Source organism: Psittacula echo, assembly GCF_963264785.1.
Source record: "Psittacula echo genome assembly, chromosome: 10".
NCBI lineage: Eukaryota > Metazoa > Chordata > Aves > Psittaciformes > Psittacidae > Psittacula > Psittacula echo.
In genome coordinates this window covers 8822906-8835876 of record NC_137741.1, presented here as the reverse complement: position 1 = coordinate 8835876, position 12971 = coordinate 8822906, and the positions used below count along the sequence as shown (strand labels likewise).

General features: G+C 42.2%; 1 protein-coding gene across 1 annotated transcript; it reads right to left on the bottom strand.

The window, feature by feature from the left end:
• Positions 1-4004: 4004 nt before the first annotated feature.
• PYGO1 (pygopus family PHD finger 1) lies at positions 4005-11371 on the bottom strand (the record flags this gene model as incomplete). Its single annotated transcript, XM_080626706.1, has 3 exons — positions 4005-5126; positions 6887-6972; positions 11323-11371. The coding sequence occupies 3 exons, from the start codon at positions 11369-11371 to the stop codon at positions 4005-4007; spliced, it is 1257 nt and encodes a 418-aa protein (XP_080482832.1).
• Positions 11372-12971: the final 1600 nt, after the last annotated feature.

The following is a 12971-nucleotide window of genomic DNA, read 5'->3' as shown; positions in this document are numbered from 1 at the left end:
CACCAATACTCTTACTGCCAGGCAATGTTTATTTATAAAATGAAAGGGATCTATTTAATGTAGATGTGTTATTGTATTAAGTGGGAATAAAGACAAATGTTTAAAAGGTGCTACATTTGAACACCATTGATTTTGTAAAAATCTCAAACCATACAAAGCATTTCACTTGCAAATATCATAGGCCCCAAACTGCAAACACTTTGAAACGTTCTTGATGTGGGCATGCAGTTCCAGTGACCGTTAGTTCTCACGTGCTAGAAGTTAAGCCTGAAAAATGTGATTACAAAACTGGTTCTTAGATGAAAAACTTTAAGGTCACAATATCTGTATTTCTAAAAGCAGCCCCAAAAAATATGTTTTTGTTTTAAATAGTAACTTCATTACTTTAGTCTCTTTCATCTGAAGATCTCAAACAAAACTAGTCCTCTGAACAACCTTGGCAAGTAAGCATTAGTCCAATCTTCTGAAGGCAGAAGTTGAGGCACAACCAACCAACCTGCTTGGCTCAAGTTGTAGAAGGGATTGGTAAAACAGCCAGAAACAGGATTTTTGACATCTACCCTCTAGCCTATACACAGTACTGTCACTTACCCTGGCAACAATAAAACAAGTATTTTAAAGAGCAAATTACATATTTTCTCATTTAAAATTAGTTTCTGGCAAAAAAAAAAAAACAACAAACTATGTTTTGAGGACAGTTTGTATCTATTCATTTCAGCCTGAGGGAGGGGAGACCATTTTGGGCAATATGGGCTCATTTCTGACCATAAGGAGCTGTTCAAAAGGACACAGGCATTTCCCATAAAAATTTTAAGGTTTGTAAGATTTACAAAATCTTTGCAGTATTTTTGGTGTGCAGCACCAGTACAGTCTAAATCACCAGTAATGAAAGAAGCACATGATAGTTCAATACAAATTGTTTCATGTAGAGTATTACAAAAAACCTCACCTATTCTAATCCACCCTCCCTCCCACCCACCCTTCTATAACTATTTTCTAATTCTAACCAGCTGACATTTTCCTAGTACCTTATTAACAAAACATGATTGTTGTTTTTCCTGTGCATACTTGAACTACTACTAGTAAATACATGCAGAGAGAAACAAAGTATAATCCTCTCTCTAGACAGAGTCCAGGTATGCCAAGCACACATCAACAGGGCAAGCGTATTGGCTGGATGACTTTCAGAGATCCCGATCAGTCATATCTCTGTCATCAGTGTAGTAACAAGTTTGGGTTTGTTTTTCATTTGTTTTTATTTTGTATAACTGGCATTTGCTAATGCCTTGTATTTACAGGTTAATAAACACAGAAAATTTACTGGGTTACAAACCCAACATAGTACCAGTTCAGAAAACCTGAAATAAACTGTTAGAATAAGTAAGTTTCACAAATACACAATTTAAGGCCTTTTAAGATGCTATTCCAGTTGATTTTGTCAGAACTTCACATTTAAATTCCAATGCCTTGCTACCTACCACAGAAAACACTTGCCTAACTTTGTGTAGGGTTCAGGAAGAGGTTAAGAAATACATGGTTATTTTAAATACAATGTCTGCTCCAAAATGTTAAAACATTAACTGGACTTCTGAGAACAAATGCTCCAAACACCTTCCCACAATGGGAATGGGGTGTGGGAGAGGGGAAGGTATTGCGAACAGCACGCCTGGGTAACAACAGCATCATTGGAGCTTGTGTTGAATTTTTACTGAGTGCAATGTTTTTATTTCATTTACATTGCTGTAGGTCTAAACCAGCTCCACTCTCTTCAGACTGCAATTTTTAGCAGAGATTAAATTGAGTCCCAGAGGAACAAATCTATCTAAACAAGGCTTGGTTTAATATCTACTGTAGGTACAAAAAGTAAATTCTAACAGTCAGTCAGTCATTAGGAAAGCTACTGAAGAATAAACCTAACAGAGGTTAGATTGTTGCTTGTAGATGCTTGTTGTTTTTTTGTTGTTTGTTTTTAAATATCCCACCTCTAACAACAAAATTTAGTTTCTGTACTAAATAAAGCAAATGGTGATGAAAGCAGGAACCCTGGGTCTGCCTTACGCTTTCTTTACATCTCTATACAGGAAATCCTCAAGGTATGAATTCTGTCGTTTACACTTGAGACATTATTGCCTTTTTCCTAATGAGAGGCAAGACAAAAAAGGAGGGAAATCTGCATTTCTCTGGTAAAAAAGTATATAAAACTTTTCACTTTTAAAGTAAAACAATGACAGTTACATGGATCTGCATAGTATCTTCTAAGAAACTATGACAGTAGAGCCCATTTAAAAATCAAACACAAGGATGAACTAGAAAACAGGCCTCACTCTTCATTCATTAGCATAGCTTACCATAAAACCTCCCTCTTTATACAGATGACTCTATTCTACAGAGGCTCCTACATCACTCATCACCGCAAACCTGAACAATTTATCACATTAAGGAACATGACTAATACCTGTAATGCCTGACATATGATTTAACTGCTGACTGTTTAAGAGTTTCCAGCACAGGGGTATTACAAGCAGAGTCTGTTATTACAGTGCCACCTTTTATTAAGTTAAAACAACACTTATCTCTACAGAAACATTGATTTTCAGTTGCATACGCAACTGTATCACACTGCGAAGGCTGAAATCTTCAAGGCTAGATGTTTCCCCACATGAAAAAAAAAAGGGGGTTGAGATCAAGAATAAGATTAAATTACCCATATTAAAATATAATTGTTAGTATCACACATAAAGTTCTAGTGCCATTCATACTTGTCAGTAGAATATGAAGTTTAACAAAGAAGCTAAACCTCTGATTACCTGCTCCTGACACAAGGTAAACTCACCTAATGCAAAAGCTTTATTTTTCCTCACCACCTCACTGCAAGACTGGCTGAGGCAGTGGCAGGAATTCAGTTTTACTTTGCTGGCCACATTATCTTTTAATGCAGAGCCTGTGCTGAGCACACTCCATTGCCTTGCATGCTCCTTTATGTCAAGTGGACTGTGTAAGCTCAGGACGACTGAGCAGGCACTAGCTGAAAGTCCTTAAAGATGAGTTTGGCTTTCCCTGCACTAGCTCATTCACAATTCTCAGGCAGCACTGAGGCAGAGAGTAGAACTATCAACAAGAAAGGATGAGAGAAATGCATGACTGCACAACTGTGACAGATGCACAGACTGTATCCTAATGTATGTGCTTAAGAGAAATTAATTAAGGTTACATATGCAACCCTAGTTTTGGTATTCTCTATATTTAAAGCACTGGACTTCATAAACTTGATGTGTTCTTTTTCCCATGTAATCATCATATTTTGTAACTATTTCCAAATACTGCAAGACCTAGCAAGAGTCTTCAGCAAGCATTTGCTGAGAAGTCAGAGAAACAATTGATTTTTCATGGAAATATAAATGCCTTTGTATTAGAGAGTTAGCAGGTTTCCTTATGTTACTAAGCATGAAGTCATCAGTTTTTGAATACTATGTTACTTCAAAAATAGGAAAAAGCAGATGTGAAGATCTCTGTATTTACCCCAAACCAAAAACTGTTAATACTGCACATTCCTCCATGGCATCTCCTCAAAGAAAGGATAGCGAGAACATCCATAATGGACATTCACCTACCAAAAGCAAAATTTAATGAGTACTTGCAAACATAGTACTGTTAAAACAGAGCACTAAATGCCAGTGTTAGTTAACACATTAACACTAGCAAATTAGGGGCTATTCATGCAAGCATTTTTGCCTTCGATAAAACTGTCAATGCACATCCTACTTATGATCAGTTGTCAGTTATATTTTGCAGTTTAATCAGAAACAAAACAAAAAAATCCCTCCTGTATAAAACATTTGCACGAACAAAACTAAGAGTACAAAAGCTGAGATGGAAGTTTATAAATGAAAACAGGTAAGATGACAGCAATTAAACACAACTGATTGTCTGCAGAAAGTGAAGTACCCAATTTGTAACCAAATCTTCACAGCAGGTATTTCAACCGCTACCACCAATTCACTTTGTTAGCCATCCGTATTCAGTGCAGGTGGCCCTGCAGTTTCTCTTGTACGCATTAACTGGACATCTTTGTCAGCCATGCAAGTATCACAACCCCATACTGCTGAAGCTTCTGCTGTAAGAAGGCCATAAGCTGACTCAGTCATACCTGTACAGATCCGATGAAACCATTTTTGACAAGAGGCTTCACACAGGATGGCATCCTGGTCATCATTGACTTCATGTGTACAAATTCCACATGGATAGACAGGTTCAGAGGATGAGTGACCATGACGACTGGGATGAAGGGGTGTTTTGCTGCTCTTTTCAGAGTTGCATGCTTCAGCAGCACCTCGAGGCTGGCGGGACTTACTCTGAGTCCCATTTGAGTGACCAGCATTAGTGTTATCAGCACTATTAGAATGGCTATTATCCTGGTTTACCACATTGTTTCGAGTAACGTTTTTTAGGTCGCTGTTACCTTGACTCACAATGTCCTCTGGCCTGTGATGATGCTGATGAGCAGTAGTGTTCTGGTTGGACGCTTTGCTTGCACCTTGACTAAAGTCTTGCTTTTGTGCTGATGATTTTGTCTGATTGTAAGTGTTTGGTGGAGAAACAAAAGAATGGTTTGACTCTAGCTGAGAATTTGGGAAATTTGGATTGTTTCCAGGACCAAAGTTAGATGGCACGTCAGAGTGAGGTATCTGACCAGAATGGCCAAAGTTCTCACCAGGATTTGGTCTGAAATGCTGACCAGGCATACTGACATTTTGATTTATCTGACCACTACTATAAGGTGGTTGATTCCCAAAACCTGGGTTATCGTGTGGACCAAAGCTGAAAGAGTGGGGCCGACTAAAACCCATTCCCACTAGGTTTTGAGGAAGGGGATGTTGTTGGTTTCTGAGGGAGTAAGAACCACCATATGGTGAGGACACTCTGGGCAGCATGTGAGGTGGCATTCTGAAAGTGTTATAGCCTCCAAAGCCAGGATAACCAGGATTACTAAAATATGGATTTCCTGAAGGAAGTGGTTTATAAGACACAGTATTATAGTTGTCATCAAAAGGATTTGCAGCTATAAGGTGGTCAGAGCTTGGATTCGGCGGTGGAGCATATTCAGATGGAGGAGGAAATGACGATCCCTAAAAATATTTTAAATAGAACATTTAAATTAGTCTTAGTATTTCCCTGCAAGACAGACCAACCACAAAAGGTCCTGGATTAGTGCTAGCACTGAAAGAACTGTTCAGCTGTTGCATAAAGCTTACCCACCATACCCTGCTAGGCTGTATGAAATTTCAGCATAGAGGCAAGAGAGGAGTTTGGGCTCTGGATGATATGGTGATTTATAGTAATCTCAGTGGTTTAAAAATTGTGCAGTTACACAACCATGCTTCTGAAAATACTACTCGATATGTAACTTCTATTTCTTAATGTTTTACATAAGAAAAACAACAATACAGAAAGCCATGTGTCACTTAAACACATGCACAAAATATTTCCAAAGGTTGAAAGAGCAGATTTGAAGCATTTACTTTAGCTGCATTTTGGGCTCATTTTACTGAATATATGCCTCTTAAGAAACCCCATTTCTATGAGGATATACAAACCTAATGTTACCATAACCCTAAAAAACGTACACAGAATATAGGAGTTTGCATATAGGAATTTTCTGTCTACCAAACGGAGGTATCTCTTATGAGCATTCAAGTGATTGGGGGCAGTCTGCAAAGCACAGTCAATAGGTATAAGATAGGAGGATTTCTGGTTACAGAGCATAATTAAATGTTTAATGGAGCCCAGAGGCTGTTTAAATGTTATCAGAGTGGCTATACAATTGAATTCCATACTAGAGTAGCATGAGGGGAACATCCACCTGGTTCACTCTCACACTAACTGTGCTCACAGAAAGAATTTCCTCCAAATACCAATAAACTAAGATTAAACTTTCTCCCTCCATCCCCCCACCCCAAAAAAATTAATAATAATAATAAAAAAAAATCTGCTGTGCTGCAGATTTTGAACTGGGTAAGAAGAGAGGAAACTAATCAGCATTCCCGGTACAGTTATCACCATTCCACAATGCAAAGGAAGCTCCAGGAAAGAGGTCTGAAAACCTTAAATTGACTGAATGTTTCTCAGAGCAACTTTCATTATGACTACTTTAAAAACAATAAAAACTAAGAAACCAGATCCACATCTCAATGGAATCTGGATAGTCCTAACAGAAAGCTAAATAAAATCACTCTTACTGGGCACTACCGAATTAATAGATATTCTCATCACTCAAAGCTGAATGAACACACAAAGAAAAATTCTACACTACAGATATCTAATTGCTTTAGATGTTTTGTACTCAGGCTTCCTTTTCTGGAAATGGAGACTGTATAGAATTGCCAGATTGCAGGGATTCACTGGAAAGAAGCTGAACCTGCCTCACAGCTTTTGCTTGAAAATCACTTGGGGAATATGCCAAGAGTTTGGTCAAAGCATTAAGAAACCGTACTGATCCATTAGCCCACAAACCTACACATATAAGAACAAAAGAAAGAAGCAAAATAGTCTCATGGCAACTACCCATGCTGTACAGATTTCAACCAATGGCTACAAGGTCATTAAAAGAAAGCTTGTCTCAGAATCAAATCCATATGGTAAAATACAAGCTATTGCAGTCTCACTGTGCTCCTCTCTTTACAGGTCTTCAGCAACCTACAGAGATTAAAATGACTTCAGTGAGAATAACTAGTATTCTGAAGATTCTAACCTCACAATACAACTGAAATGTTCTGTATGTAACTGCTGTTTGTGAAAACAGACTGATATTCCGAACAATGTGAGATACCACAAACAACATGTGGGTGCACTATTTATTACAATATCAAAAGAACCAAAGGGAATTTACCTGTGTATTTGCTTTGCGCTTTTTCTTATCGGGGCTTCCAAGTTGTACTCCTGGTCCTCCTAACCCATCCAATCCACTGTCACCACCTACAAAATTTCAATCAGTGCAATACTGCATTAGTTTTCTTACAGACTGTGTTTCAAGTTTGCCTCTGTTTGTAATAGCAACAGATACCTGTTACAAGTACTGAACTTGCACTAGTTCTGGTGGCTAACACTGCAAGAAGCAAACATCTGGAGGTAAAAGCATACCTTGTATACTGCTACCTTACTCTACTACCACTTTAATGTCCAATTCATGCTCAGAGTTGGAACAAGCATTTCCATTTATTTTATGTTTACCTGTCCCTTGGTTTCTAATATCTCCACTTCACCAGTTAGAAGTATTTCTTGTTTGCATAACGAATAAAACTTTCAAAAGAACTGTTTAAAACCATGCCTAAGATTCACCTCCTATTCACCTTACATAGACACAGCGTTTATCAAACTCACTGTACCAATATACAACAATATATTACAATACATCGTGAAAGAAAAGGCAAAAAGTAGTAGATCCATGACTGAAGCCCACTGAAAACCTGTCTTCTTGTTTCAACAGATCTGCAGTTGATAAGATCTAAATTCCACTAAATGCAAGATTTGATCAGACAAAACGATACCTGCCAACACTGAGAGGGGCTCTAAGTGAACCTGTCCTCTGCAGAAACCTCACAGAATAACTGAGCATGGCTGCTCTGGCACAAAAAGAAATAAAGAATGTTCATTTTATTGATCACTCAATCAGGCTTGACTGAGCAATCCAAAGAGGTATCTGTACTTCATCTGCGATACTTCCTCATCTTTGTTAACAGCAGAACCAGCTCTCAAACTTGTATAAATTGTGGCTTTCAGCTTTAAAACTCTGGCTAACTTTCTAGACAAGGAAAAAAAAAATAAGTCCTAACACATTCCTTACTATCCCAGTCGGCCTGCCTTCATATGAATGCAAAACAACCCTGAGCTGAAGCACGAAAATCACTTTGAGGTGATACAAGAGCAACAAATGTTCAGATACTAACACCATTACATTAAGAAACTATATGTTAATTTCATTTTCCCCAGGACCATTAAGATATTAGTTTGTTTGCTCTTTTAAAAACAAAGTATATATACACACATATATGTGTTAACATACATATATGGTTAACATACATATAGTAACTATAGAACAGTAAGAAGCAGGCAATCCAACCTAAAAAATGTGCTGTTATTTATTTAAAACTCATATTCAGAATACAAGGCAAACTTTAACCAAGATGCAAGCATACAGCTGAACACACAGGTTTGTCTCTATTATCAAAGGTAATATTACCTGAAGATAACTGAGAATTATCAATAATATTATACAAAGAAGCATAATGTATGAGATTGCACTGCTCTATGTTAAAGAGGTATTCCCTGCAGACACCTAAACCAACTTTTACTGTTCAGTAAAGTAATGCAAAAATCTCTTCTCTCAGGGAAGAAGTAGACCTACTGTATACAGACTGAAATATCAACAGTTATTTCAAATACCCCTGATCAAAGGGGGCCCGACAAATTTCACTCCCAGCACTTCCTTCCTCCCCACCTCCTTTTTTGAAGTTTCATGGAATTTAGCAGTCCTATCCCCAGTAAGAATCCAGTTCTGCCTCTGCTTTAATAAGTTTCTTTTGGCTTTGGCTGTCACTGTTCAAATCTGTGAGCATCGGAGATCCACACCTATCAAAAGCTAAGTTTGAATTTCAAAGACTAGGGCATGAAGTCACAATAAACTTCTCAAAATAAAATTATGCTGTTGTATAAGCTACAATCAGAGTAACTAGGGACTACTTCTTTTAAAAAGAGAGTCCTTTTGGCCTTGATTTAGAATACAAGATCCTGTGTATACCTAGTATGCTGTGAAGCACTGCCACTGCATTAACTGCAGATACTAATTACAGCATAAAGTTTTACATAAAGAATGATGATAAATCTCCCTTAAATTTTAACTTTATAAAATAATCTTCTTGATATTTACTCAAAACTGACTCTGCCCTTTCCATTAGCTTCTTCTCCAGCATTCCTGTACATTTATCATAAATTCACTGGGAGACTTCACTCTGAACACCATTCCTCACAACTGAACAAAATGCACTCCTGTTCTTTGTGGTCCTGCACTCATAATACATAAGAAACATTAACCACTGGTAGCAAAGCATTACAAATATCCAGAGTTCTTTTAATAAATTTAACAACTGAGGATCATATGCAAGTGCTGCCCTACAGTAGTGTAAGTTAAAACTTTATAAAATGACGTAAAAATTCTCTCTCTGGGATATCATTCTTCAAAAGCACAAGCCTATGAATATTAGAATTCCAGTGACAAATTCCACAATTTCTCCATGAATTACTTCCACAGGTGAAGCCAGTCACAAGCCTATGTTTGCAGAACAGAGTCCTACATCTGGAAAGGCACAAAGCTTTTTTATATTCTCAGTTCTCGCTGTGTGAGGCAAATCATTTAATTTAGCCCTACCAATTTATATTTTCCCTGTGGATTTTATAATGCTTTAATTTATACATGAAAGGAAACAGAATGTTAGTCCTAGCATACCTCCAAAAATGAGTGAATGAGGGTCATTTTCCTGCAGCCAAGATAAACTTTCCAGAAAGTCACTTTTGGTACCTACCACACAGACCTTCATTAAAAAGTGTACTGAGAATTCAGGAATATTGCACTAAAAAAAATATTCATTGTTTGACACTATTTTTCCAGGAAAAAAAAACCAAACAAACCACAATTCTTTTGACTAGGACATCATATCTGCAATGGATCTAGAGATAGAAATACACATCAGAGAACTATTCCCTTATTAAATAACAGGGAAAATGTATTTTGTTCACTTACATTTAGGAAAGAGAAGTCCCGTATTCTTTTTTACTTCATCCATACACAAGAGATTTTCAGTGTTATTTAGGAGAACTGCAACTGTAGTTTTGTTTACATATTAAGAGATTGTGACTTTGCATGCAATTTATGCCGCACTTAACATGCTGCAAATACACTATGGAGATTTTTCATTCTCACTGACAAACCTCTGTCTAGGTTTTTACAGGATGGATGCCAAAGTCTTTTCAAACAGTGCTTTACCTCTGTAAGAATGTTTTCCCAAGAAACATAAATGGCTGAATAAACTTTTCATTAGAGACTGAAAACTAAGAAGAGTCTAATTCTGGCCAGATTTGGTGAGCCTATTCTGTGGTCCTGATACTGTAAACAGTTTTGATATTAAGCGGTAAGCACATGGAACCTGGTGGGTAACTCAGGCATGTGAAACTGCATGTGCTTAAATATTTGCAGAATCAGGGCTTGAGAGTGAAGGACTCTAAGGAATCCCAGTCTCCTTTGTAATGCTGCTGCATATTTTCATTCTCCCATTCTCAAGGTTGCAATCCAGCTGTTACTAGAACAGTTTCAGAGAAGCAGAATGTAAATCAATGACAACGCGCCCAGCTGAATTCACACCTTTCCCCACTTACCCAACCATGAAAAAAAGCTTAAAACATCAAGAACAATAGAATTCCAGGGGCAAAACAGGAGGCGAGGCGAAGAGAAGCAATAAATTGCATATCTTATCGTTTTGCTATGATTTTCACCCAACTCAGTCACCCTACTGTCTTTCATGAATTCATTCAGAAACGCATTTCTGTTTTTAAGGACTATGAGGACACAACTACCGCTACATAGACTGATGTGCTACTGCCATTAAAGTCAGCTGCACAACCAAGTCGGAAGAGATACTGTATTTCTACCCTTCTCCTTACATTTCAAACAAATGCGTACTTCAAACCTCACTGGAGCCATACAACAGTGCTATTGATAAAGAACATTTCGACAGGTTTTTCATTTCCCGAAAAACAAAAACCTCAGCGAGAACCAAGCACAAGAACAAGAGCAGGGGCAGAAGAGCAAACACTCAAGTGTAATTTATGGGCTCTGCATCAACACTAACTCGGACATGTGGCACTGCCGACGTATTCCCTTGCACCAGCAGTATGCACGCTGCATACTAATGGACAGCACATCCAAGAAAACACGGGACATGACCACGCACCGCACGCGTCCCCGCGCGATCCCAGCTGCGCGCAGGGCGAGCCCGAGTTTGGCATTTCAAGGCCCGGACGCTGCGGGAGCCCGCGGAGCCCGGCCGGGCCCCACCGTGCAAACTTAGCGCGGCTGCCGAGCCCCCCCGGCCCCGCCGCCAGCCGCAAGGAGGCACCGCGGCGTGGGCGCGGGCGGCCCGGCCCGGGAGCGCGGAGGGCAGCGGCGGTCCGGTCCAGCCGCTGCTCGCGCCCCGCTGCGCCCGCCGGCTCCCCTCACAGGAGTTAGGCCCCAGCAGCGGCCGCCCCCCATGCCCGGCCCGGGCCCCCCCGTACCTCGGGATCTCTTCAGCGCGATGGGGTCCTTCTCCTGTTCCGCTGACATTACAGACCGCAGCGCATGGCTCCCAGGGCAGCAGGAATCGAGGCTCTTTGATGCTGCTGCCGCCGCCGCCGGCCCGCGGCCCGCCCCCTCCTCCCCCGCCTCCCCCGCCGCCGCCCCCGCCCGCTGCTGCCGTAGCAGCTGCCGCCGCCCCAGCAGCGGAGCGAGCAGACTTTGCAAAGTTTGGGAGCGGGAGGGCTCCGCGGCGGCCCGAGGCCAGGGCCGGGCGAGGCGGGCTCCGCCGAGCGGAGAGCCGCTGCCCGGGAGCTGCGCGGGGGCCCGCGGAGCTCCGACCCGCGCCGGGCAGGGTCTCCGCGGGCTGCGGGCGCCCGCCTCGCTCGGCGCCCGCCGCCGGGGCTGCCAGGCCCCGCGGCCGCGCACAGCGCCCCCGCCGGCCACCAGCGCCCCTCACCGCGCCGTACCCCGGCCACCGTTGCCATCCGGCTGTCTGGCCCCCAGGGGCACCGGAGGCAGCTCCCGCCGCGGCGGGGCTCCCCACACTCCCGCCATGAGCGCGGCGGGGCGCGGCCCTTCTCGAGGGGCGGAAGAGGGGGGAGCCGACAGCCCCGGCCGCGCCCCCGGCCCGCGCCGCCGCTCGGAACAAAGACGCGGGGCCGGGGCGCGCGGGGTTGGGGGCGGCCGCTGGCCGGGGCCGCGAGAACCGTTAGTGCGCGGGAGCGCGGGCTGCGGCCGGCACGCGCCGCTCGGTCACCGCCCCTCACACCTCTGCCCGCGCGGCGCTCGTCGCCTGCAGCACGTGCTCGGCGCGCTCCGCTCGCCTCAGGCTGCAGCTCCGGCGCATCCATGAAGGCCCGCAGCCCCGCGGGTCTCTCTCAGGTAGGTCCGTGCCGGCGGGAGCACCTTCTGCGGGGAGGGTCCCTCCGTGCCTCCAGTCCGGTCTCTGTCCTGGGGGGACTGCAAAGGAGACGCAACCGCTGGGCCCTCACAGCGCAGTGAGCCCTGCTGAGCCCTGGGGACGTAGGAGTGCGGGAGCCACTGCTGCTGCTACTGCAGTTCTGTAGAAGCACACGTTCTGCCACAGGTCCCCATCGCCTGAAGTGGCCGCATTCCAGAGGTGTTACACACGGAGCCTCCTCCTTGATCAAAACTGTTCACCAGCTGCACTAAAAATAATTATCTTTCCAATAAGGGTTTATTCTCCTTTAACTGGGATAAAAATGTCCATGTAAAATGTAAAGTATGGGGTTTGCTGACATACCTGATTTCACAATACCTGGCAGTGCTATTTGTTTACACACCTTCCTGCTGTATGGATAGTTGGTACTTTCCTAGTATTTGGAACACACTTTCTGGGTGTTATTTGTGTAAAGGTTACAGTATCAATATTGCTGGGGTTTGGCATTTACATTTTGCTAGTCTAACTAAAGTAGGGGTTTTATGCTGATTTCTCGCCTTCCCTAGACATTGTTTTTATTTGTCCACAGTCTTTGACTTCGCAGCAGTCCCAGATTGCACGTACCTTGAAGTGTGGCAGATTGACAGTACTCTTGTGGGATCTGCTGGTTAATTTTGTGTAATCTTGCTGCAGTATAACTTGTTATTAACAAGGTGGGTGTGAGCTCGTCTCTATTTGGAGGAAGAT